The sequence below is a fragment of the Oncorhynchus nerka genome, linkage group LG10, assembly GCF_034236695.1.
Source record: "Oncorhynchus nerka isolate Pitt River linkage group LG10, Oner_Uvic_2.0, whole genome shotgun sequence".
NCBI lineage: Eukaryota > Metazoa > Chordata > Actinopteri > Salmoniformes > Salmonidae > Oncorhynchus > Oncorhynchus nerka.
The window spans coordinates 73,458,797-73,486,424 of NC_088405.1; the positions used below are offsets into that span (position 1 = coordinate 73,458,797).

General features: G+C 41.5%; 2 protein-coding genes across 7 annotated transcripts in view; one reads left to right on the top strand and one right to left on the bottom strand.

Moving 5' to 3' along the window:
* Positions 1-15,347, top strand: part of LOC115135978 (uncharacterized) — a 98,688-nt gene extending 83,341 nt beyond the window's left edge. The window contains exons 14-22 of one of the 3 annotated variants that reach the window (XM_029671260.2): positions 2,362-2,488; positions 2,686-2,718; positions 2,841-2,950; positions 3,165-3,291; positions 4,474-4,601; positions 4,864-4,987; positions 13,709-13,867; positions 14,091-14,250; positions 14,612-15,347. In XM_029671260.2, coding sequence (XP_029527120.2) covers positions 2,362-2,488; positions 2,686-2,718; positions 2,841-2,950; positions 3,165-3,291; positions 4,474-4,601; positions 4,864-4,987; positions 13,709-13,867; positions 14,091-14,250; positions 14,612-14,712 — 1,069 coding nt within the window. In that variant the 3' untranslated portion in view covers positions 14,713-15,347. Of the gene's footprint in view, positions 1-2,361; positions 2,489-2,682; positions 2,719-2,840; positions 2,951-3,164; positions 3,292-4,473; positions 4,602-4,863; positions 4,988-13,708; positions 13,868-14,090; positions 14,251-14,611 lie in introns of those variants that run through there. The other 2 variants (XM_029671259.2, XM_065023733.1) reach the window with 2 other exon arrangements.
* LOC115135979 (B-cell CLL/lymphoma 7 protein family member B-like) lies at positions 13,795-26,150 on the bottom strand. 4 transcript variants are annotated; one of them, XM_029671262.2, is made up of 6 exons: positions 25,961-26,149; positions 25,361-25,436; positions 25,191-25,293; positions 23,153-23,317; positions 22,905-22,982; positions 13,795-13,879 (listed from the first exon to the last, which is right to left on the bottom strand). In XM_029671262.2, exons 1-6 carry the CDS (start codon positions 26,050-26,052, stop codon positions 13,842-13,844), a joined length of 552 nt encoding a protein of 183 aa, XP_029527122.2. In that variant the 5' UTR covers positions 26,053-26,149; the 3' UTR covers positions 13,795-13,841. The 4 variants fall into 4 exon arrangements, with proteins under 4 accessions (XP_029527122.2, XP_064879806.1, XP_029527121.2 ...); XM_065023734.1 differs by lacking the exon at positions 13,795-13,879 and adding an exon at positions 15,817-19,687 and having other exon boundaries at positions 22,900-22,982; positions 25,961-26,150; XM_029671261.2 differs by lacking the exon at positions 13,795-13,879 and adding an exon at positions 15,817-19,687 and having other exon boundaries at positions 25,961-26,148.
* Between the last annotated feature and the right edge of the window lie 1,478 nt (positions 26,151-27,628).

The window sequence follows — 27,628 nt, forward strand, 5'->3', positions numbered from 1 at the left end:
CTGCGCTTCACAGTTCTGTATGGGGTTTGACTGACAGCCGTTCTGAACTTGAGCACCGCATGCGACAAGAAGTTGCCCCCTACCCTCCTGCTAATTGGGAAACTTTTGCACATTTCTGAGTTAGCGAAATGCTGTAAATGAAGAGGACTCTATGTATTTTGAAAGATGAGATGTTGAGGATTATAATAAATACAGCTTGGATGTTATAAAAGGAAGCCCAACACCCGTGAGTCCAAATGTGTACTTCACTTTTCCAAATCAGAAAACTGAGTGTACAAAACATTAGGAACACCTTCCTAATATTGTCAGGGCATGGACTCTACAAGGCTTCGAAAGCGTTCCACAGGGATGCTGGCCCATGTTGACTCCAATGCTTCTCACCGTTGTGTCAATTTGGCTGGATGTCCTTTGGGTTGTGGACCATTCTTGATACACAAAGGAAACTGTTGAGCGTGAAAAACCCAGCAGCGTTGCTATTCTTGACACACTCAAAATGATGCACCTGGCACCTACTACCATACCCCATTCAATGGCACTTAAATATTTTGTCTTTCAAATTCGTCCACTGAATGGCACACATACACAATCCATGTCTCAATTGTCTCAAGGCTTAAATATCCTTCATCTACACTGATTGAAGTGGATTAAACAAGTGACATCAATACAGGATCATAGTAATAGCCTGGATTCATCTGATCGGTCTATTTAATTTTTGTACACTCAGTGTACAGTGTCAAAGTTTATGATCACTATGTTTGATGTACAGCTACAAGATGACATAGCGTCATACCCTGGGTTGTTCTGAACTGAATGAGCCTATGTTTGATGTACAGCTACAAGATGACATAGCGTCATACCCTGGGTTGTTCTGAACTGAATGAGCCTATGTTTGTTTATTGTGTGGAAAATTAGCAGCGGAACATGCACCTGAATGCATTCATGGCTCCTTTCTATGCACACCAAAATTATGATCTGTTTCTCTGATTTGCCTTGTGAAACCTAACACTGTAAGATCGTATTTTATAACTTAGCTAGTCATGTTGGCAATAGAACAATAATTCAAATGATGCCCACCTGACCCAGATTGAGATTTAAAATGGGACGTTTTGGATTGCGTTAACAGCAATAGTAATTGTGTGATGGCGGGGATGCAGGATTGTGTTCCAAACAAAACAACTATAAGTGTGCTTGTTTTAGTTTCTCAACAGCACAGCTAGGAGAGCTCACAAAAACACCTTATAGCTGAAGACTTCTTTGTCATAAAAGTGCATTGACGTTTCGTAGGAACTGTGCGCACTTTGGAGAGGTGTGTATTCACTTGGAGACACCAGTTAGTCCTCTCACTCAAACCCTTGTATTGTTTTTGTCTTATGTTACACCTACCCCAAATTTCCCACAAATATTCTTGTGATGTTACTGAATGTATACAGCGTGTTTTCAGATTTTGTTATCAACAAATGCTGCAAAAATTACAGTAAATCTAAAATGCACATAAATCAGCAGTGTAATGTTTGCATTTAGTCTTGTCAGGTGAACTGTTGTGTCCTCAACTTTGGTCTAATATTTTTCCCATCATCTCCAAACTGTTCACTTTCAATTGCTACAATGTTTATGCATATGCTTTTCATATTTCTTCTGTAAGAAATATAGGCCAATTCCATATAGGACAATTCCCACGAGTGTAACGGGTTAAATGGAAATCACAACTTTGCAGAAGACCAGTCATAATAACATCTTAATAGAGGTGCATCCCAACTATTATTGCAAAGCTACCATTAATTTACCTAAGTTACCAGAAACTTCTGTAATTTTAGTAATTAAGAGGTAATCTATGGAAACTTTGGTAATTTTATCTTGAATAACTTGTATTCATTTTTAAAAATATTTGTCCATATTGTCCATTAGTTTCTAGTGGATAGACCATATGGTTAAAGATAATGAATTTTAAAAGTATCTAATCAACAAAGGTGTAATTTGAAATTAACTCTGCATCTCTTCCAACTATTTACTTTTTTTCACCACTGCCACCAGTTTGGCACCAAAACATTTACAACAAAGATATAGTCAAATAAGAGTTAAAACAAATATATAAAGGATATTTCATGCAGAAACCCTCATATTAATCCCAATGATATTCACTAAAATGATGGTTTAAGTACCCAAAGAGGCCACTAGATGTCATCAGTTCAAATTCCAAAGAAACTTGAAAGTTACCAACCTTCTGGTAGTTTCCCATAATATACCCTCCCTTTGAAACCCTAATCCCAACAAACTAAAGTTCACAAAGTTTCACATGACTTTGTCATTCACTATTCACTGTGCCTCTCTGGTGCTGATGGTCTCTGGGCTGGTCTGTTTCAGATGGGTGGCGTACAGCGAGAAATGCTTCGGTGGAGAGCAGTGCATACTGGAGAAAGGCAAACATCCTGCCACTCTGCACTGGGGTGGCAACCATGGAGCAGCCAAGTCTATCCGACCCATACGATTGGTGAGCTCCATATCATAGCCTATTAGAGGAATAGACCATAAGACTGGCATAAGAGTGACAAAAGGCGTGACATGCAGATGAAATCCCTCCTATGTCTCTTCTTTGTAGTTCTATGTGGCTCTCTGAAAATATATGGTGTAGATGTTGGAAAATATGACTTGGGAAAATATGTCAAAACACTTTTATTATTACAGCAGGACCTTTATGGCCTCAGAGAACCAAAGTTCATGGTATGTATATATCATTACACAACATTATTTTCACCTGTTAAAAATAGACTAGGGAAAGGGGCAATCTGAGAATTGATACCCAGCCGTGAAGTTTGTACTAAGTTGTGCTTTTGTGTCTCCAGCTGTGGGCCTACAGCCAGCCCCACTACAGGGGAGTGAGTGAGGGGTACATGGGGGAGGCAGGGCACTGTGGCTCTGCCTCCCCCATGTCCTTCAGAGTCATCAGGGGAAGGTGAGTACTGGAGGACTACTATTTGATCTGTATTGATCCTAGAGGTGGAGTTATGTCCCCTTTTTACTTACAGGTTGCTAATTATGGATTGTCAGTATTCTACTGTAGGTATGCCACAATGTATCTTTAATTGTAGTTGTCACGGGAGGCATTGAACAATGTCTATGATGCTTATTGTCTTACTCACGCTCACTGGTCTTCTTGCCCCGTCCAGCTGGCTGCTTTTTGATGAGGAGGGTTGCTGTGGAAACCAGTACATCCTGGGAGAGGGCCTTTATCCCGACCTCATTTCCTGTGGCTGTGTGGCCACTTCTGTCAAATCACTGAGGCCCATTCCCTATGTGAGTGTACCTGGCTTGACCTCAGCCCATTTACTGCTATCTTTAGGTAGCACAACAAGCTAGATGAGACATGTGAGCACACATTCAGTTTTAACAGTATTATATGCCATGGTAAATAGATGGTGATAAATACACTATATATACAAAAGTATGTGAACACTCCTTCAAATTAGTGGATTCTGCTATTTCAGCCACACCCATTGCTGACAGGTATATAAAATCGAGCACATAGCCATGCAATCTCCATAGACAAACATTGTCAGTGGAATGGCCTTACTGAAGAGCTCAGTGACTTTCAAAGTAGCACCGTCAAAGGATGCCACATTTCCAGGAGAACGCTACCTGCCCAAATACATAGTGCCCACTGTAAAGTTAGGTGGAGGAGAAATAATGGTCTGGGGCTGTTTTTCATGGTTCGAGCTAGGCCCCTTAGTTACAGTGAAGGGAAATCTTAACAGAACAGCACACAATGACATACATGATTCTGTGCTTCCAACTCTGAGGCAACAGTTTGGGGAAGGCTATTTCCTATTTCAGCATGACAATGCCCCATGCACAAAGCGAGGTCCATACAGAAATGGTTTGTTGAGATCAGTGTGGAAGAACTTTACTGGGCTGCACAGAGCCCTGACCTCAACCCCATCGAACACCTTTGGGATGAATTGGAAAGCAGACTGCGAGCCAGGCCTACTCACCCAGGATCAGTGCTTGACCTCACTAATGCTCTTGTGGCTAAATGGAAGCAAGTCCCCGCAGCAATGTTCCAACATCTAGTGGAAAGCATTCCCAGAAGACTGGAGGCTGTTCTAGCAGCAAAAAGGGGGGGGGGGGTAACTCCATATTAATTCCCATGATTTTGGAATGAGATGTACGACAAGCCAGTGTCCATATACTTTTGGTAATGTAGTGTAGAATAATGTAGTTTCCGTTCAGCCACCATTGGAGTGTCACAAATGACAACCTTTTCCCCATAATGTCCTACTTTTGTCCTAGTCTTAGTATGACTCCAGCCAAAGGGTGTGGACTGCTTTACAAATATAGGTATAAAGGATGTATTGTGTATTTTGCCCTAATAAAGTTCAATGCAGGCACTTATTGAAAAAGGACAGAACATATAAATAAAGTAAATCCAATGGCATTCTCATCTAAGATGGCTCCCTTCCCTTCCTGTTACCTCTGTAGAGTTTCTCCGACCCGTCCATCAGCCTGTTTTCTCTGGGTTCCTATGAGGGCCTCAAGATGGTTGTTGTGACACCCACAGAGCACATGAAGGACTTCTTCACCCAGTCTCTGCAGGTCCACAGTGGACTGTGAGTAGAGAGATAGCCTGTCATCTCTTATGTCACTGAACAGCTAACATTACTGCCAGACACTCTACATAGAGAAGGAACTTAGGTTTCTTTGGCCTTAGACATGTGTCATGTTCAGTAAGAAAACAAGTGAAACAGGGAGGTACGACCTGAACTTGTCCAATAAGAAAGCAAATTTTTGTTTCCCATTTTAAGATGTTTCTCTGCATTGCGCCCTAATGAATATGGCCCTGTTTCAGCTGAATGTGTGTGTCTTTGGCAGGTGGGTGGTGTATGAATACAGTAACTATAAGGGCTGTCAGATGCTGCTGCAGCCAGGGGAGCTTCCTGTGTGGGGAGAGCACAGTGGCTGGGACACCATTGGCTCCTTACAGCCCCTCAAACAGGTAAAACACACACACAAAATTGACAATCACTCTAATCACTCTTAAGTGTCATTTCCCATCTAGCACATTTGGTTCCTTGGAAGTTGTGGGAACGTATGTTTTTCATTTCCCATTGGTTCTGGGAATAAAGATATATGTTTCCTGACCTGTAAAACTGAAGGTTTTTTAAACGTTCTGAGAATGGAAGTGAAAATGTTGCCTGTTCTGGGAACATGCATTTTTATGCTGCAGGGATTTTCTGAGAACATTTTACTGTAGTTCCCTGAAAGTTTTCCTGGGAAGTTTTATTAACCATTAACATAACTTCCTTAAAACCTTCAGTGAATGTTTCAATAAGACTTTTAATAACACTGCTAACTTAGTTTGAGTTAACTGTTTTGAAATCCAAACCCAGATAGGACACAGGAAAATGTATTTGCCTAGGCATTAATCATGCAAACAGATGTATTTTTTACTGTGGCACGGCATCAATGAGATTTGAACGCCTTTAATTTTCCCACATTTTATTGTTACAAAGTGGGATTAAAATTGATTTAATTGTGTTTTTTTGTCAATGATCTACACAAAATACCCTAATGTCAAAGTGGAAGAATAATGCTAACATTTGTAAAAAAAAAAAAAAATATATATATATATATATATAAACTCAGCAAAAAAAGAAACGTCCCTTTTTCAGGACCCTGTCTTTCAAGGTAATTCGTAAAAATCCAAATAACTTCACAGATCTTCATTGTAAAGGGTTTAAACACTGTTTCCCATGCTTGTTCAATGAACCATAAACAATTAATGAACATGCACCTGTGGAACGGTAGTTAAGACACTAACAGCTTACAGACGGTAGGCAATAAAGGTCACAGTTATGAAAACTTAGGACACTAAAGAGACCGTTCTACTGACTCTGAAAAACATCAAAAGAAAGATGCCCAGGGTCCCTGCTCATATGCGTGAATGTGCCTTAGGCATGCTGCAAGGAGGCATGAGGATTGCAGATGTGGCCAGGGAAATAAATTGCAATGTCCGGACTGTGAGTCGCCAAAGACAGTGCTACAGGGAGACAGGACAGACAGCTGATCGTGCTCGCAGTGGCAAACCACGTTTAACAACACCTGCACAGAATCGGTACATCCGAACATCACACCTGCAGGTCAGGTACATGATGGCAACAACAACTGCCCGAATTACACCAGGAACGCACAATCCCTCCATCAGTGCTCAGACTGTCTGCAATAGGCTGAGCGAGGCTGGACTGGGGGCTTGTAGGCCTGTTGTAAGGCAGGTCCTCACCAGACATCACCGGCAACAACGTCGCCTATGGGCACAAACCCACCGTCGCTGGACCAGACAGGACTGGCAAAAAGTGCTCTTCACTGACGAGTCACGGTTTTGTCTCACCAGGGGTGATGGTCGGATTTGTGTTTATCATTGAAGGAATGAGCGTTACACTGAGGCCTGTACTCTGTACTGGGATCGATTTGGAGGTGGAGGGTCCATCATGGTCTGGGTCGGAGTGTCACAGCATCATCTGACTGAGCTTGTTGTCACTGCAGGCAATCTCAATGCTATGCAATACAGGGAAGACATCCTCCCTCATGTGGTACCCTTCCTGCAGGCTCATCCTGACATGACAATCCCACCAGCCATACTGCTCGTTCTGTGCGTGTTTTCTTGCAAGACAGGACTGTCAGTGTTCTGCTATGGCCAGCGAAGAGCCCGGATCTCAATCCCATTGAACACGTCTGCGATCGGAGGATGAGGGCTAGGGCCATTCCCCCCGGAAATGTCTGGGAACTTGCAGGTGCCTTGATGGAAGAGTGGGGTAACATCTCACGCCAAGAACTGGCAAATCTGGTGCAGTCCATGAGGAGGAGATGCACTGCAGTACTTAATACAGCTGGTGGCCACACCAGATACTGACTGTTACTTTTGACTTTGACCCCCCCCCCTTTGTTCAGGGACACATTATTCAATTTCTGTTAGTCACATGTCTATGGAACTTGTTCAGTTTATGTCTCAGTTGTTGAATCTTGTTATGTTCATACAATTATTTACACATGTTAAGTTTGCTGAAAATAAACGCAGTTGACAGTGAGAGGACGTATATTGTTTTGCTGATTCCTCATTCCGAAGTTTTTTTGCTGATTCCTCATTCAAGGTTTTTCTTTTTTACTATTTATAGTGAAGACATCAAAACTTTGAAATAACACATATGGAATCATGTAGTAACCAAAAATGTGTTCAACAAATCAAAACATATTTTCTCCCTTTGCTGTTTCCTGAAGTCCACAATCATCTCTTTTGTTTTGCTGACATTGAGTGAGAAGCTATTTTCCTGACACCACACTCCGAAGGCCCTCACCTCCACCCTGTAGGCTGTCTGGCCTTTGTTGGTAATGAAGCTTACCACTGTTGTGTCGTCTGCAAAGTTGATGATTGAGTTGGAGGCGTGCATGGCCACGCAGTCATGGGTGAACAGGGAGCACATGAGGGGGCTGAGAACGCACTCTTGCCCCAGTGTTGAGGATCAGCGGAGTGGAGATGTTGTTTCCTACCTTCACCACCTGGGGGTGGCCGTCAGGAAGTCCAGGACCCAGTTGCACAGGGCGGGGTCAAGACCCAGAGCCTCAAGCTTAATGATGAGTTGAGGGTACTCTGGTGTTGAATGCTGCAAAATCTGTACCCCTATAAATCAGCCGGGCTAGACAATCTGGACCCTCTCTTTCTAAAATTATCTGCCGAAATTGTTGCAACCCCTATTACTAGCCTATTCAACCTCTCTTTCGTATCGTCTGAGATCCCCAAAGATTGAAAAGCTGCAGCGGTCATCCCCCTCTTCAGGAGACACTCTAGACCCAAACTGCTACAGACCTATATCTACCCTGCCTTTCTAAGGTCTTCGAAAGCCAAGTTAACAAACAGATCACCGAACATTTAGAATCCCACCGTACCTTCTCCGCTATGCAGTCTGGTTTCCTAGCTGGTCATGGGTGCATCTCAGCCACGCTCAAGGTCCTAAACGATATCATAACTGCCATCGATAAGAAACAACACTGTGCAGCTGTATTCATCGACCTGGCCAAGGCTTTTGACTCTGTCAATCACCACATTCTTATCCGCAGACTCAACAGCCTTGGTTTCTCAAATGACTCCCTCGCCTGGTTCACCAACTACTTCTCAAACAGAGTTCAGTGTGTCAAATCGGAGGGCCTGTTGTCCTGACCTCTGGCAGTCTCTATGGGGGTGCCACAGGGTTCAATTCTCGGGCCGACTCTTTTCTCTGTATACATCAATGATGTCGCTCTTGCTGCTGGTGATTCTCTGATCCACCTCTACGCAGACGACACCATTCTGTATACTTCTGGCCCCTCCTTGGACACTGTGTTAACAACCCTCCAGGCAAGCTTCAATGCCATATACCTCTCCTTCCGTGGCCTCCAACTGCTCTTAAATGCAAGTAAAACTAAATGCATGCTCTTCAAGCGATCGCTGCCCACACCTGCCCGCCCGTCCAGCATCACTACTCTGGACGGTTCTGACTTAGAATATGTGGACAACTACAAATACCTAGGTCTGGTTATACTGTAAACTCTCCTTACAGATGCACATTAAGCATCTCCAATCCAGAATTAAATCTAGAATCGGCTTCCTATTTCTCAACAAAGCATCCTTCACTCATGCTGCCAAAAACTGACTATCCTACCGATCCTAGACTTCGGCGATATCATTTCCAAAATAGCCTCCGACACTCTACTCAGCAAATTGGATGCAGTCTATCACAGTGCCATCCGTTTTGTCACCAAAGCCCCATATACCACCCACCACCGTGACCTGTATGCTCTCATCAGCTGGCCCTCATTACATATTCGTCGCCAAACCCACTGGGTCCAGGTCATCTCTAAGTCTTTGCTAGGTAAAGCACCGCCTTATCTCAGCTCACTGGTCACCATAGCAGCACCCACTCGTAGCACGCGCTCCAGCAGGTATATTTCACAGGTCACCCCCAAAACCAATTCTTACTTTCCTTCCAGTTCTCTGCTGCCAATGACTGGAACAAACTGAAAAAAATCACTGAAGCTGGAGACTCATATCTCCCTCACTAACTTTAAGCACCAGCTGTCAGAGCAGCTCACAGATCACTGCACCTGTACTTAGCCCATCTGTAAATACCCCATCTAACTACCTCATCCCCATACTGTTATTTGTTTTATTTATTTTGCTCCTTTGCACCCCAGTAACTCTACTTGCACACTTATCTTCTGCTGAGCGTGATCTATCAGTCCAGTGTTTAATTGCTATATTGTAATTATTTTGCCACTATGGCCTATTTATTGCCTCTATGTAGACTTTTTCTATTGTATTATTGACTGTATGTGTGTTTATTCCATGTGTAACTCTGTGTTGTTGTATGTGTCGCACTGCTTTGCTTTATCTTGGCTAGGCTGCAGTTGTAAATGAGAACTTGTTCTCAACTAGCCTACCTGGTTTAATAAAGGTGAAATAAAACAAATATTTAAAAAATGCTGAGCTGTAGTCAATGAACAGCATTCTTACATAGGTATTCCTCTTGTCCAGATGGGATAGGGCAGTGTGATGGCGATTGCATCGTCTGTGGACCTATTGGGGCGGTAAGCAAATTGAAGTGGGTCTAGGGTGACAGGTAGGGTGGAGGTGATATAATCCTTGACTCGTCTCTCAAAGCACTTCATGATGACAGAAGTGAGTGCTATGGGGCGTAGTCATTTAGTTCAGTTACCTTGGCTTTCTTGGGAACAGGAACAGTGGTGGCCATCTTGAAGCATGTGGGGACAGAGGACTGGGATAGGGATTGATTGAATATGTCTGTAAACACACCAACCAGCAGATCTGCGCATGCTCTGAGGACGCGGCTAGGGATGCCGTCTGGGCCGGCATTCTTGCTAGGGTTAACATGTTTACATCTTTTACTCACGTCGGCCATGGAGAAGAAGAGCCCACAGTCTTTGGTAGCCGGCCGCGTTGGTGGCACTGTATTGTCCCCAAAGCTCGCAAAGAAGTTGTTTAATTTGTCTGGAAGCAAGACTTCGATGTCTGCAATGGAGTTGGTTTTCTTTTTTAAATCCGTGATTGTCTGTAGACCCTGCCACATAAGTCTCGTGTTTGAGCCGTTGAATTGTGACTCCACATTCTTTATACTGACACTTTGCTTATTTGATTGCCTTATGGAGGGAATATCTAGACTGTTTGTATTCGGCCATATTCCCAGTTGCCATGATTAAATGCAGTGGTACGTGCTTTCATCACAACACTTGATGGTTTTTGTGACTGCACTTGAAGAAACTTTCAAATTTCTTGAAATTTTCCGTATTGACTGACCTTCATGTCTTAAAGTAATGATGGACTGACATTTCTCTTTGCTTATTTGAGCTTGGTCCATAATATGGACTTGGTATTTTACCAAATAGGGCTATCTTCTGTTTACCCCCCTACAAATTGTATTTTAAGAAGGCACACCCGTTAATTGAAATGCATTCCAGGTGACTACCTCATGAAGCTGGTTGAGAGAATGCCAAGAATGTGCAAAGCTGTCATCAAGGCAAATGGTGGCTATTTGAAGAATCTCAAATATAAAATATATTTTGAGTTGTTTAACACTTTTTTTGGTTACTACATGATTCCATATGTGTTATTTCATAGTTTTGATGTCTTCACTATTATTCTACAATGTAGAAAATACTCAAAATAAAGAAAAACCCTTGAATGAGTAGTTGTGCTAATCTTTTGACCGGTAGTGTATATTCAGTATATATTTGTGATGTGCTATACATAAGATCAATTGCATGTGCTCTATTGCTCTGATTTTGCTCTCAATTGATAATATTGGAAGAAAAAGTACAACAAATTACAGATCTATGCAGCCCTCTGAATGATTGGCTCAACCTAAAGTGGCCCCCTTACAAAAATAGTGAGTAACACTCCCCTAGATCTATATGTTCACATTCCATTGGGGTTTGTGCATGTGGGAGGTGGTGGTGCAGTGTTTCCCAACTCCAGTCCTCGAGTACCTCCAACAGTACACATTCTGATTGTAGTCCGGGACAAACACACCTGATTCAACTTGTCAACTAATCATCAAACCCTTGGTGAGTTGAATCAGTTGATCTTGTCCGGGGCTACAAAAAAAAAAGTAATAATAATAATAACTTTATTTGTATAGTGCTATTCAATACAATTAAGAAAGTACTTCACATCATAAAATAATAAAGTACTAACAGAAAAACAATGACAGGAGGAAGGAGAATGAAAAAAGATAGCTAATTAAAATCATACATTGAAAACATCTTTATAAAGCTGTATCTTCTGCAGGAATTTAAAAAGAGGCACTGAATCTGCAAGCCTGATCTCCTCTGGCAGACCATTCCAAAGTCTAGGGACCGAATGGTAAATGCACGGTCTCCTTTAGTTTTCAACCTAGGCCTAGGCCACGTTTTCAACCTAGGCCACGTGTTCCATTTTAAAATTGATGTAGTTTTGTCCTTGAGCTGTTCTTGTCTGCTAATGTTCTGTATTACGTCATGCTTCATGTTTTGTGTGGACCCCAGGAAGAGTAGCTGCTGCTTTCGCAACAGCTAATGGGGATCCTAATAAAATACCTAGACTTAGGAATGGTCAACAGTGCCCTGCCAGAGGATCTCAGGTTATGTTCTGGCTCGTAGGGAGATAAAAAAATCTGAAATATAGGATGGGCTAAACCATGCCTTGCCTTAAACGTGATTAATACAATTTTAAAATCTATTCTAAAAGTGACTAGTAGCCCATGCCATTTTGATCTTACTGTAGATGATGGAGTGATTTCTGACTGAGTCATGTATAGAAAGAGTTACAGAAATCTAGATGTGAGGAAATAAAAGCATGTATAACTTTCTCCAGATCAGTGAATGAAATAAAATGCTTGGCTTTAGCTATATTTCTAAGATGATAAAAGCAGGACTGGACAACCTTCTTTACATGCAGCTCAAGGTTTAGGTCAGGGTTAAAGAAGACACCAAGGTTTAGGTCAGGGTCAAAGAAGACACAAAGGTTTAGGTCAGGGTCAAAGAAGACACCAAGGTTTCTGGCCATAAGCTTTACATTGGTGGACAAATGACCAAGGTTATTTACAATATTGATTCTAGCAAGTTGGGGGCCAAATAAAACAACCTCCGATTTGTGTGTGTTTTTGTACTGTTGGGGGTACTTGAGGACTAGAGTTGGGAAACACTGTTGTAGTGTAACTGTGTTAGTGGGTTGTGTGACTGGCACAGTATTATTATTGAAGCTGTGTGTGTGCATGCATGCATCTATGCGGTGTAACATGGATGGCAGTGCTATATTACTGATGTTTAGCTCTACAGTATGTAGAGTTCTAGACTGGACTGTCTCTCTTGTGTTACATGGTGGTTTTCACATTACACAGTCCTTAGAGGAACTACCAGTAGGATAGCACCTGTTATTATTACTTTGTTGCAAAAGTAAGTACACTGAACAAAAATATAAACGCAACGTGTAAGTGTTGGTCCCATTTTTCATGAAGTGAAATAAAAGATAAAAGATCCCAGAAATGTTCCATGCGGACAAAAAGCTTATTTCTATCAAATGTTGTACACAAATTTGTTCACATCCCTGTTAGTGAGCATTTCACCTTTGCCAAGATAATCCATCCACCTGACAGCTGTGGCATATCAAGAAGCTGATTCAACAGCATGATCATTCCACAGGTGCACCTTGTGCTGGGGACAATAAAAGACCAGTATTGTCACACAACACAATGCCACGTGCAGTAGGCATGCTGAATGCAGGAATGTCCACCAGACGTGTTGCCAGAATTGAATGTTAATTTCTCTACCATAAGCTGCCTCCAATGTTGTTTTCGAGAATTTGGCATTACGTCCTCACCTCTCCGGCCTCACAACCGCAGACCACGTGTAACCATGCCAGCCCAGGACCCCCACATCTAGCTTCACCTGCGGGATCATTTGAGACCAGCCACCCTGACAGCTGATGAGTTTGTGGGTTTGCACAACTGAAGAATTTCTACACAAACTGTTAGAAACCGTCTCAGGGAAGAGCATCTGCATGCTCATTGTCCTCACCAGGGTCTTGACCTGACTGCAGTTCGGCGTCGCAACCGACATCAGTGGGCAAATGTTCACCTTCGATGGCCACTGGCTCGCTGGAGAAGTGTGCTCTTCACAGATGAATCCCTGTTTCAACTGTACAGGGCAGATGACAGACACCGTGTATGGCGTTGTGTGGGTGAGCGGTTTGCTGATGTCAAGGTTGTGAACAGAGTGCCGCATGGTGGCGGAGGGGTTATGGTATGAGCAGGCATAAGATACGGACAACAAACATAATTGCATTTTATCAATGGCAATTTGAATGCACAGAGATATCGTGCAGATGCATATCTGTATTCCCAGTCATGTGAAATCCATAGATTAGGGCCTAATGAATTTTTCAAATGACTGATTTCCTTATACAAACTTTTATATTTTTGTTCAGTGTAGTTTGAGTACAATACAAATGGCGAAACCTACACAACCAATGCTAGGTAACCACTTCAGTTATTTTAAGGTATAAGTTAGTTTTTCCCTTTTGTGAACAATGTAGTTTCCCTGCAGCATTGCCTAGGGTTTATATAAAATACTGTGAAAGTTGTTGATCCTCATTCAGTCTGTACGGTGTGCTTTTTGTGTGGTCTCCCTCCAGCCCAGGCTGTATGTACAGGTGAAGAGCCGTGCTCTGGGCTCACTGCTGACCTCTGAGAGTGTCAAGGACGACTCCTCCCCAGCCGGAGTGATCCTGTCCCCGGCCTGCTCTCTGGACACCCAGCGCTGGCTCTTCACTGGAGGGCTGCTCCGCTGCAAGGTGTGTGTGTGCCTGTGCGTGCATTAGGGGAGAGAAAAAGGTAAAGTCTCAACATTTAAGCAAAACTAGAATGGGAATATTCTGGGAAATATGCAATCCTCTTCCCTATGTTATGCTATGGTAAGTATCTGTGCATGTGTGTGTGTGTACTGTAGAATGTGTGTATGTGTGTGTGATATGCAGTATCTGTGTGTAATATTGACACGGTGTGTGTTGCCTGTAGGCCAGTAAGGCGTGTCTTTCAGTGATCGGGGGGAAGGCAACAGTTGGGGCCAGAGTGGCCCTGTGGGCGGAGCATGGACGCACACACCAGAGATGGAGCCTGAACCACAACGGAACCATCTCTTCCCATCTCAACCACAAACTAGTACTGGACTTCAGAGGTGAGACCATAGAGATCCACTATAATGTATGGTCTTTGATAAACACAGAGGAGCCTACTGTAATAGTGGAGAGCAGGTTTCTGTTGTGTACTGCTGCTGAACTCAACTACCGTATGCTATACTTAGTGGAGGATCTATTTTGAGATCATAACAACCATATTCACAGAGCCATCTCAGAAAAGAGCTAGAAATTGTATTGGTATATAATTGGTTATTCCCAGAACCATGAAATGCTGTATTTCCAGTTATACAAATACATTAGGGGAAAAAAGCATGGTTGTAACCTATTTACAGTTGTCTCCAAGACACAGTAGAAGAAAGATTATTGCCTAAAAGGAACCATTTGTGAAATGTCTTTCAGGTGGAACGGGTTTCAAGAGGGACCACCTGGTCGTCAATGAATTTGCCACTGATCAGGCCACACAGTTCTGGGACATAGAAGAATATTTCAAAGACTCATAAAAAGTCCGGCCAAAGTGTCTCAGCACAGTATGAGAGATGTAGTGTTTGTTTCTATCCTGGCAGAGCACTTCTCCCAGCCATCTGGCCCACCTGTCCATGACGACAGAGCAAGAAGCATCGTGTTCATTTCCTGTCTTTTTCTGTTTGATCTCAGGATCCAGAAACCATTGCAGGAGTGCTGATACAGAATCCAATTGTCTTTATCTACTTGAACATGTCAGTGTGGCGCTTCATTTGTAGACAGTTGAGAACTCACAGAGGAAGAATTAAATGTCAAATTAGAGGAACGTTTTCTTTTTGCTGATGTCAAGAAATGTTGCTGTAAGCTACCCTCGTCCTTAAAACATCATGATGTCATGTCACCACTAACTGCCGCTAGCCCAAGGTTAGTCACTGGCCCGCTACAAATGTGTTCAGTGGGAGTGTTTTAAATGAGCATCTGGTTATTTCACTGAAGTAAACACAGAACCTTAATATATATGTATGATATTCAGGAATAGCTGTATTCAAATACAAAAATGGATGTCCATAAAGATAAGATGACAGTGTACAGTTCAGGCAAGCTGATGGTATATTAATAAAGATGTTTCTTTTTAAATCTGTGATTAATATTAAAGGTCAATGTCATATCTGTTCACTTGCTGTGGGTTGTTATTCAAAAGGTTCTGAGAAATTGAGCTGATTGGGAGAAAAGGATTGACAGGTACAGCATTCAGTACATTTTCAGATTACTCCAAAGTAATGCAAGATTAAGATAATTTAATGGCTTTAATTCTTCATGCATTACTTTGGAATTCATCTTCTGAAAATATAATGAACGCTGTACCTGTCAATGATTAAAAAATGTCCAGTTCAGTTCATGGTGCACACGCATAGGCTTTTTATGTTTCTGATGGAGATTCATCATTTGCCAGTGTGAGTCAGTAGTCAGGCGGTTTTCCCATAGGCCTGGATGACTACAGTAACTTCCACAGTAGTCACAATACAGTACAGACATTTGGCTAGGCTGATCTTACTGTGCACCTCATTGTCCTCGTCACATGGGAAACAATAGCAGGTCCTGTCCTGGAAGAATACTGTATCACAGACCAACCATGTGCCATCTAACTTAAGTGTGTTTATTTAATCAATTGTGTACAGCCAGGCACATGTATCATAATCCATTTTGAGAAATGCCACCAGTTGATGAAATATATGACATGATTAGATCTAGGGCTCTATTAAATCTGTATCGCTGAAGCATTAGAAATGTAACGGTAATTTCCGATTGAGCCGACATATGCAGTCTCCACTAACGCTGGGAACATTACCTTTAAATGTAACGCTAAACTTCCACGATACAGATTTAATAGAGTCCTTACAGTACTATCCGATCTGTAAACATAGATTCAATTGTCATTTGTCACACATCTCTTGTGACGGACGAAAACATAGCGCTCACGCAATATTTGGTTCTGGTTTGCCACGATTACTTATTTACCCGTACATGCTTGTGTGTGTAATATTTAAATTTTAAAAATGTAAGCACACCAGAGCAAGGTAGACTGTCAACTGATGGAATTGGTTGTGTGCACTCTAGCTCCATCTATTGGAAAGATCCCTTTAAGGCCTAGTTCACCCGATGTAGAACTGATGTACAACACTTTTCTTAAGAAATATAAACACTTCACTAAAACACATGGTATATGTGTATTCAAAAATATATTCAAACAATAGAATCTGCAGATTTCCAAATCCATACTCCTTTATAAAATAATTTGTACTTGGAAAATTACAATAAAATACAAAGTACTCCTTACAAACATCTCAAAACATCCTTCTTAAAAAATAAAATAATCCATTAGCAGAATAGGCCTCAAATCCAAAATGAATCTGCAAGGTGGTCATTTAAATGTGCATACAGAAGTCATCAGATTGTAAATGCCTTAATTTTAGTGGCCCATTCAACATACTGGCATCACTTGAAATAATCATGTCTTATCAAGAGACTAACAGTACAATGAAGTAATAAGACTGAAAATTATAACTGTTACAAATTGGTAAGAACTAGCGATATTGTGGGAGTTAACTTTTGTCGCCTAGTCCCAAATATTACAGCATTTCTTTCATAAATGGCGAACCACAACGCAACACACTGATCTATTTGCCAAACTTGAGTGTAAATGCTGTCAATTGTCAGAGAAAAAAATAAATATATTTTTGTTGTGTGTGTGTGTATATATATATATATATATATATACACACATATATACAGTACCAGTCAAACGTTTGGACACACCTACTCATTCCAGGCCTTTTCTTTATTTTTTTACTGTTTTCTACATTGTAGAATAATAGTTAAGACAAACTATGAAATAACACATATGGAATCATTTAGTAACCAAAAAAAGTGTTAAACAAATCAAAACATTTTCTATTTTAGATTCTTTAAAGTAGCCACCCTTTGCCTTTGACAGCTTTGCACACTCTTGGCATTCTCTCAACCAGCTTCATGAGGTAGTCACCTGGAATGCCTTTCAATTAACAAGTGTGCCTTCTTAAAAGTACATTTGTGGAATCTCTTTCCTTCTTAATGCATTTGAGCCAATCAGTTGTGTTGTGACAAGGTTGGGTTGGTATACAGAAGATAGTATTTTACCAAATCAGGCTAAGTCCATATTAAATGGAAAGAACAGCTCAAATAAGCAAAAGAGAAATGACAGTCCATCATTAATTTAAGCAATAAAGGTCAGCCAATTCCTAAAATTTCAAGAACTTCCAAAGTTCAAAGCAGTCGCAAAAACCATCAACCGCTATGATGAAATTGGCTCTCATGAGGACCGCAACAGGAAAGGAAGACCCAGAGTTACCTCTGCTGCAGAGGATAAGTTCATTAGTTACCAGCCTCAGAAATTGGCAATTAACTACACCTCAGATTGCAGCCCAAATAAATGCTTCACAGAGTTCAAGTAACAGACATCTCAACTGTTCAGAGGAGACTGTGTGAATCAGGCCTTCATGGTCAAACTGCTGCAAAGAAACCACTACTAAAGGACACCAATAAGAATAAGAGACTTGCTTGGGCCAAGAAACACGAGCAATGGACATTAAACCGGTGGAAATCTGGTTCCCAACGTGAAGCACGGAGGTGGTGTGATGGTGTGGGGTTGCTTTGTTGGGGACACTGCGATTTATTTAGAATTCAAAGCACGCTTAACCAGCATGGCTACCATAGCATTCTGTAGTGATACGCCATTCCATCTCGTTTGCGCTTAGTGGGACTATCATTTGTTTTTCAACAGGACAATGACCCAAAACACACCTCCAGGCTGTGTAAGGTCTATTTTACCAAGAAGGAGAGTGATTGAGTGCTGCATCAGATGACCTGGCCTCCACAATCACCCGACCTCAACCCAATTGAGAAGGTTTGGGATGAGTTGGACCGCAGAGTGAAGGAAAAGCAACCAACAAGTGCTCAGCATTTGTAGGAACTCCTTCAAGACTGTTGGAAAAGCATTCCAGGTGACTACCTCATGAAGCTGGTTGAGAGAATGCAATGAGTGAGCAAGGCTGTCATCAAGGCAAAGGGTGGCTACTTTGAAGAATCTAAAATATATTTAAACTTGTTTAACACTTTTTTTTTGGTTACTACATGATTCCATATGTGTTATTTCATAATTTTGATGTCTTCACTATTATTCTACAATGTAGAAAATAGTACAAATTAAGAAAAACCCTTGAATGGGTAGGTGTCCAAACTTTTGACTGGTACTATAAATAAATGGTTACTATTAAGTATTACAATCATTCCAAAATAACATAAAATAGTCAGTGTACATGCTAACCTGATAAATTAAATTTCCTAATTTCACTCAATTAAAATATGACATAAAACATCTCTGAGAAAGACAAGTGCTTCCTTGGGTTACTAAGAACGATAACTCAAGACAGATTTTAGACAAACAATCTGTGTTCATTTTACAAATGAACTCTTAAATAACTGAGACAACATCTTAAAGAGATAAATAACAAAAAAATAAGGACCTAGTAGCATCATTTAAGTAACTTGAAAAACATCACATACAGTACTTGTACTTTTGAAACATTCTACAATGTTAAACTTAGTGCGTTTGATTTGCACACCAGCGTGTCCTGGATGGACGGATATAACACTCGACTTAGAAATCGTCAAAACTGACAAAAGATCCTGACAGCTAGCATTGAGTAAACAAGTGTCAATGGCACAATATGAAGCTGCATTCAAAATAGAGCCAATCAGACTTAAAACCTACAACACTGACCATAGCTTAATTCAACTATTACTTCATACAATTTCTGTCATTGCCTTGCAATAAATAGTTTACATGAAAAGTTATATTTTGTAGACAGAAAACGTTATCTCCCAAATCAAAGAACATTTCAAAAAGGGCATACATGTAACCTACCGGACTGCACTACCTCGGGAGAGTGGTGGTAGAGTGCTTTGGTTTTGTATTCCGCTGTTAATCCATTGAAACTAAATAGTGTCAACTAAACTACATATTCATGGGTCCTTTAAGGGGAAAATGAAATCACTTTGAAAGAGATTCAATATAAAATCATAACAAGTATGGTGGTCCTTCTATATGTCTGGTCCTTAAAATGTATCCATTGCAGTCATCGGAGGATAGACTTGCAGTCGTGCAACTCGCTGACTAAAAGCTAAGCAGGGCCTGGTTCAAAGCATTTTTTATTTTAAAATCTGCAAATTAGTTGAGAGTTCAATTTGTTTGAAATGTTTTGTTCAATTTATGAACCAGAAATGTCTGTCATTGAAAATGATAGACAATTTTTCCAAATCAAAAAATGAGATTCAATAAAGTGCCTGAAGTGAATTGGGTCTGAGTCTGATGCTATGTGCAGTGTGTTAGCTCATCATTGAGGAGCTCTGCAGGACAGAGTTCTGCTCAGAACACACCCTCTTCAGTGGTGGAGCTCCAGAACACTCCTCTTCCTCCTGTGTGGGGAAATACAGCCAGGTTTGTTTGAATCCATGTTTTATCAATTTTATGCATAATGTATAATGAGTAGATTGTTGGACAAACTAGGAGTTTGATGTGCTGTTTTAAATAGTCTTGTAAGTGCACTACCGTTCAAAGGTTTGGGGTCACTTAGAGATGTCCTTGTTTTTGAAATAAAAGCAACTTTTTTGTCCATTAAAAATAACATCAAATTGATTAGAAATACAGTGTAGACATTGTTAATGTTGTAAATGACTATTGTAGCTGGAAACGGCAGATTTATTTCATTTATTTTTATGGAATATCTACATAGGCCCATTATCAGCAACCATCACTCCTGTCTTCCAATGGCACGTTGTGTTAGCAAATCCAAGTTTATCATTTTAAAAGGCTAATTGATCATTAGAAAACTCTTTTGCAATTATGTTAGCAAAGCTAAAAACTATTGTTCTGATTAAAGAAACAATAAAACTGACCTTCTTTAGACTAGTTGAATATCTGGAGCATCAGCATTTGTGGGTTCGATTACAGGTTCAAAATGGCCAGAAACAAAGACCTTTCTTCTGAAACTCGTCAGTCTATTATTGTTCTGAGAAATGAAGGCTATTCCATGCTAAAAATTGCCAAGAAACTGAAGATCTCATACAACACTGTGTACAACTCCCATCACAGAACAGCACAAACTGTCTCTAACCAGAATAGAAAGGAGTAGGAGGCCCCAGTGCACAACTGAGCAAGAGGACAAGTACATTCTCTCCTTCTCTCTTTCTTTCTCTCTCTCGGAGGACCTGAGCCCTAGGACCATGCCCCAGGACTACCTGACATGATGACTCCTTGCTGTCCCCAGTCCACCTGGCCGTGCTGCTGCTCCAGTTTCAACTGTTCTGCCTTATTATTATTCGACCATGCTGGTCATTTATGAACATTTGAACATCTTGGCCATGTTCTGTTATAATCTCCAACCGGCACAGCCAGAAGAGGACTGGCCACCCCACATTGCCTGGTTCCTCTCTAGGTTTCTTCCTAGGTTTTGGCCTTTCTAGGGAGTTTTTCCTAGCCACCGTGCTTCTACACCTGCATTGCTTGCTGTTTGGGGTTTTAGGCTGGGTTTCTGTACAGCACTTTGAGATATCAGCTGATGTACGAAGGGCTGTATAAATAAATTTGATTTGAGTAGTACACATCGCTGTACGAGATCTTCATGGCAATTTTTCTTGGCAATTTCTCGCTTGGAATAGCCTTCATTTCTCAGAACAAGAATAGACTGACGAGTTTCAGAAGAAAGTGCTTTGTTTCTGGCCATTTTGAGCCTGTAATTGAACCCACAAATGCTGATGCTCTAGATATTCAACTAAAGAAGGCCCGTTTTATTGCTTCTTTAATCAGAAGCACAGTTTTCAGCTGTGCTAACATAATTGCAAAATGGTTTTCTAACGATCAATTAGCCTTGTAAAATGATAAACTTGGATTAGCTAAACAATGTTCCATTGGAAGACAGGAGTGATGGTTGCTGATAGTGGGCCTCTGTAGACCTGTGGATCTGCATTTTTTTTTAAATCAGTCGTTTCGGGCTCCAAAAGTCATTTACAACATTAACAATGTCTACACTGTATTTCTGATCAATTTGATGTTACTTTAAATGGACAAAAAAAGTTGCTTTTCTTTCAAAAACAAGGACATTTCTAAGTGACCCCAAACTGTTGAATGGTAGTGTATATTGAACAAAAATATAAAGCGCAACATGTAAAATGTTGGTCCCATGAGCTGAAATAAAAGATCCCAGAACTGTTCCATCCACACAATAAGCTTGTTCCTCTCAAAATGTGCACAAATGTATTTACACCCCTGTTAGAGGGCATTTCTCATTTGCCGAGATAATCCATCCACCTGACAAGTGGGGCACATCAAGAAGCTGATTAAACAGCATCATCATTGCACAGGTGCACCTTAAAAGGCCCCTCTAAAATGTGCCACAGATGTCTCAAGTTTTGATGGAGCGTGCAATTGGCATGCTGCCTGCAGGACTGTCCACCAGAGCTGTTACCAAAGAATTTAATGTTCATTTCTCTACCATAAGCCGCCTCAAATGTAATTTTAGAGAATTTGTCAGTAAATCCAACAGGCCCTACAACCGCAGACCACATGTAACCATGCCAGCCCAGGACCTCCACATCAGTCTTCTTCACCTGTTGGATGGTCTGAGACCAGCCACCCGGACAGCTGATGAAACGGTGTTTGCACACCCAAAGAAATTCTGCACAAACTGTCAGAAACCACCTCAGGGAAGAGCATCTGCGTGCTCATTTTCCTCACCAGGGTCTTGACTTGACTGAGGTTCGGCGTCGTAACCGACTTCAGTGGGCAAATGTTCACCTTCGATGGCCACTGGCATGCTGGAGAAGTGTGCTCTTCACAGATTAATCCCTGTTTCAACTGTACCGGGCAGATGGCAGACACTGTGTATGGCTTTGTGTGGGCGAGCGGTTTGCTGATGCCAACATTGAACAGATAACCCCACTGCCACTATGGGGCTATGGTATGAGCAGGCATAAGCTACGGACAACAAACACAACTGCATTTTATCAATGGCAATTTGAATGCACAGAGATATCGTGACGCGATCCTGAGGCCCATTGTCGTGCCAATCATCCGCCGCCATCACCTCAAGTTTCAGCACGATAATTCACGGCCCCATGTCGCAAGGATCTGTACACAATTCCTGGAAGCTGAAAATGTCCCAATTCTTCTATGGCCTGCATACTCACCAGACATGTCTCCCATTGAGCATGTTTGGGATGCTCTGGATCGACGTGTTCCAGTTCCCACCAATATCTAACAACTTTACACAGCCATTGAAGAAGAGTGGGATAACATTCCACAGGTCACAATCAACAGCCTGATCAACTCTATGGGAAGGAGATGTGTTGTGCTGCATGAGGCAAATGGTGGTCACCACAAATACGGACTGGTTTTCTGATCAATGCCCCTATCGTTAAGGTATATGTGACCAACAAACGCATATATGTATTCCCAGTCATGTGAAATCCATAGATTAGGGCAGAGTTCATTTCAAATGACTGATTTTCTTATATGAACTGTAACGCAGTAAAATCTTTGAAATTGTATTTATAATTTTGTTCAGTGTAAATCGGTTGAGTGACAAAGCTGTGGTGTCGAAGTGGAATGATCATTGAGATGTTAGATGCACTTTACCTGAGTAGTGAGGGGGCAACAAGTCCTCTTTAATTAGCAACGGAGGTTCGTCAGCCAGTTCACTTGGCAATGACGGCTCTGAAAAAAAAGGAAGAGTCAAATAAATAAACATTTACTTAAAACCTCTTAAAGAATCTGAAGATATATTTGACCTTATTAGTTGACATCAGAATCATTGAAAAAGATCTTCAGTTAATGTTCCCGTGTAGAGGTAAGTGTGTGTGTGTACATCTGTCTGTCCGTCTTACCCTCCATGATCTCCTGGCCCAGAGTCGGGGGCTGTGAGTCATCTGTGCGGAAGTCACACAGGTTCTTGGGGCTCAGAGGTTCACTAGGCTGGGGGCTAGAGTTACTGCTGCTGTCCACTTTGGGCTGGTACGCATCAGACAGAGAGCTCTGGTTACTGTTCTCATCTGGGGAGGAAGAGAGTACAGGGAATATGAGGAAATGGAAAGAGCTTATGGTGAGGTCATACAGTGCATTCGGAAAGTATTCAGACCCCTTGACTTTTTCACATTTTGTTACATTACAGCCTTATTCTAAAAAAATTTTTTTTTAATTATTTTAAAAATACTCATGAATCTACACACAATATCCCATAATGACAAAGCAAAAACATGTTTGCAAATGTATTAAAAATCGATTACATTTTTATTTTTTAAATAATAATAATAATCACATTTACATAAGTATTCAGACCTGTTACTCCTTTGGCAGCGATTACAGCCACGATTCTTCTTGGGTTTGATGCTACAAGCTTAACACACCTGTATTTGGGGCGTTTCTCCCATTCTTCTCTGCAGATCCTCTCAAGCTCTGTCAGGTTGGATGTGGAGCGTCACTGCACAGCTATTTTCAGGTCTCTCCAGATATCTTCAATCGGGTACAAGTCCGGGCTCTGGATGGGCCACTCAAGGACATGTCCCAAAGCCACTCCTGGATTGTCTTGGCTGTGTGCTTAGGGTCGTTGTCCTATTGGAAGGTGAACCAGTTGGAAGGGTAGCGCTCTGTAGCAGGTTATCATCAAGGATCTCTGTGTACTTTGCTCCATTCATCTTCTGCTCAACCCTGACTAGTCTCCCAGTCCCTGCCACTGAAAAACATCCCTATAGCATGCTGCTACCACCATGCTTCACCCTAGGGATGGTGCCAGGTTTCCTCCAGACGTGACACTTGGCATTTAGGCCAAAGAATTGAATCTTGGTTTCATCACACTAGAGAATCTTGTGCCTTTTGGCAAACTCCAAGTGGCCTGTCATGAGTCTTTTACTGAGGAGTGGCTTCCCTCTGGCCACACTACCATAAAGTCCTGATTGGTGGAGTGCTGCAGAGATGGTTGTCCTTCTGGAAGGTTCTCCCATCTCCAGAGGAACTCTGGAGCTGTCAGAGTGACCATTGGGTTCTTGATCACCTCCCTGACCAAGGCCCTTCTCCCCAGATTGCTCAGTTTGGCCTGGCAGCCAGCTCTAGGAAGAGTCTTGGTGGTTACAAACTTCTTCCATTTTAGAATGATGGAGGCCACTGTGTTCTTTGGGACCTTCAATGCTGCAGACATTTTTTGATACCATTCCCCAGATCTGTGCTTCGACAGAATCCTGTCTCTACGGACAATTCATTCAACCTCATGGCTTGGTTTTTGCTCTGACAAGCACTGTCAACTGTGGGACCTTATATACACAGGTGTGTGCCTATCCAAATCATGTCCATTCAATTGAATTAACACAGGTGAACTCCAATCAAGGAAAGGAAAGGGGAATACCTAGTCAGTTGTACAACTGAATGCATTCAACTGAAATGTGTCTTCCGCATTTAACCCAACCCATCTGAATCAAGAGAGCTGTGGGGTGCTGCATTAAATCGACATCCACGGCGCCCGGGGAACAGTGGGTTAACTGACTTGTTCAGGGGTAGAACAACAGATGTTTACCTTGTCCGCTTAGGGATTCGATCCAGCAACCTTTCAGTTACTGGCCCAACGCTCTAACCACTAGGTTACCTGAGTAGAAACAGGATGCACTTGAGTTCAATTTTGAGTCTCATAGCAAAGGGTCTGAATACCTAAGTCAATAAGGTATCTGTTGTTATTTGTAAGAAATTTGCAAAAATGTCCAAAAACCTGTTTTTGCTTTGTCATTGTGGGGTATTGTGTGTAGATTGATGAGGAGGGGAAAAGAATTGAACTAATTTTAGAATACGGCTGTAACGTACCAAATGTGGAAAAAGGGAAGGGGATGGAATACTTTCCAAATGCACTGTATGTCACTCAAAACAGTCCTCCATCCTCACCATGAAAATCCAGATGACTTGAATGTGTGTTTTCTGAGGCTAGATCTGTGGAGAAGCTATTCAACTCCCTGACTGCTACAGCCGGGACCACCTTACTCTTCTCCTACAAGAAGAGAAAGCATTACAAACTGACATTGCTACTTAGGTTGATAAATAAGAAAATAACTTACTTCTTTTGTATCCACCACTGGTACCCATTTGAATATCCTCAAAGATGTGTCTCCGACAGTGACCCATTTCTTCTCCCTGTAGAAAACAATGAGTGTGCTCCTTCACATTCAGATAGTTCAAGGGTCAAGTGCACCCATTGAGGTTGAAATGGAAAATGGTAAAGGGTAGGGACGTCCCAAGGATCCCAGATTGCACAAACCGTTTACATATCCCTTCCATATGGTGGAATTATACCAATGAATGCAATGCTATTAGTGGAAGCTGCTACAAATAAGCGAGGATACCTCACTGGCTATGGTTGGCTAGTATCTTACTGATTACTACACGACAGTCACTGCATAGTTCGCTTGCTAGCCTGTCTGTCCATTCCCCAATTATAAGCAAGCTAGCTAACTAGCTTTACGCAAGTGTACTTTTGGGTCCCGCCTCTTGTTGAAAAGCCACTTGTCTCGAGGGAGAAAGCTTCACAGTGATAATCATTGGCTGTGCTCTCGGTCTTTCACTGTCATTCTGTCTCAAACCACGCCTCCATGTCGCTGAACTTTCTGTATCGGCAATCTTTAATGATCTTTCACACAAATAAATAGTGTTGTACTTACCATCTTCTGACCCTCTCAATGGCCGCCATCACCTTCTTCATGTCATCTTTAGCGCGGCTTCGTGTCTCAGCGCGAACCGAGCGTCCAGACATATTTGTGCTTGGTTTTAGTTTTATTTGCCTCCGACAGACTGTTTAGCTTTAGCTAGCTCTCCGTCCTGCCCACCGAATCTCGCGAGCTTTCGGGACCCATTCACTTCTTGTTCTCACAGAACGCCCTCACTAAATGTGCATGTGTTTACATGAAGAAACCATCTGGGGTCACTTGTTACATTGTAGTTACACTGGCATCACTAAGGCCGTGCCTAGACTTGACAGTTCATGCAGCTTTCTTGTTCTTATCATGGAATTCCGATCTCGTCATGCGTCTACACCTACATTTAAGTGTCTCTCCAATAGGAAAAATGTGTTTCTCCTTGCTCCCTCAGGACAACAGAAGTATTTTATTTCAAAGGGATATTGTGTCTATTCCTTGTCACAACTTACAGGAAAACATTTGTCAATAATATCTGTTTGAAAAGTCAGTTTTTTCCCCCACACAAATACCTGCTAGTTAACAAGGTCAAAAGAGGTATCTTTCAAAATTATCCATAAGTATTACCCTGCGAAACATTACCTGAAGAAACTCAAAAAAGACTAACATTAACTGTACTTTTTGTGTTGAGCATCCAGAAACAGTTTTGCATTTATTTTGGCATTGTCAACATGTAAAGAAATGAGTTTTATAATTGTTATATTCCTGATGACCTTTGTTTATTATGGGAGAATTTGCTGCTCGATTTCCTTAACTATAATAAGGATAGAGGAAAAACAATTTTACCTCATGAATCTAATTGTGCTAATGGAACATTTTCATATTCATAAATGTACATTCACTAATAAAAAAAATACTTCCATGTTTTCTATGAGGAATTCTAGCAGTACATTAATACCATTTTACATTACTGGTGTTTCTGCAATAAAAAAATAAAAACCATAAAAAATTAAAATAAAACGTTTTTTAAAATCATTAAAACCAGGAACGTATTTCCTCACCAGTGATATTTCCTAGCCTCTCTCTCCCAAAACATACGTTTTATGGAGAGCTGTAGGCGAATTGCTGAAGACGTCGTCCACTGTATGCGACGTCTTGCATCCAGAGTGAAGAGAAACCCTGACCACCAGTAGTTGGTTACTGCCATCAAGTTGTTGTTGCGTTATCAGATTTAGGTGCTTCCACCGTTTGCCAAATGCATACGGGCATTTGAATATGTTGCAGGCAAAAGGGAATCCAGACACAATGTGGGCACAGTAGACATTTTTTTAAATTTAACTAGGCAAGTCAATTAAGAACAAATTCTTATTTACAATGACTGCCTACCCCGGCCAAACCCTAACCTGGACGACGCTGGGCCAATTGTGCACCGCCCTATTAGGACTCCCAATCACAGCAGGTTGTGATACAGCCTGGAATCGAACCAGGGTCTGTAGTGACACCTCTAACCTTGAGATGCAGTGCCTTAGACCGCTACAATGTGTTCGGTATTCCATCAGAACACAAAAGCTGCATGAACTGTCAAGTCTAGACACCGAGTGTACAAAACATTAGGAACAATTTCTTAATATTGAGTTGCACCCCTTTTGCCCTCAATAACCTAAATTCATCGGGCATAGACTACAAGGTGTCGAA

Excerpts from the sequence above, each read along its gene's own strand:
- LOC115135979 (XM_065023734.1), bottom strand. The coding sequence starts at position 26,052 with ATGTCTGGACGCTCGGTTCGCGCTGAGACACGAAGCCGCGCTAAAGAT. Across the intron at positions 25,437-25,960 it reads ATTGAGAGGGTCAGAAGATG|GGAGAAGAAATGGGTCACTG; the intron begins GTAAGTACAACA and ends TGTTTTCTACAG. Across the intron at positions 25,294-25,360 it reads CAGTGGTGGATACAAAAGAA|GAGAAGAGTAAGGTGGTCCC; the intron begins GTAAGTTATTTT and ends CTCTTCTTGTAG.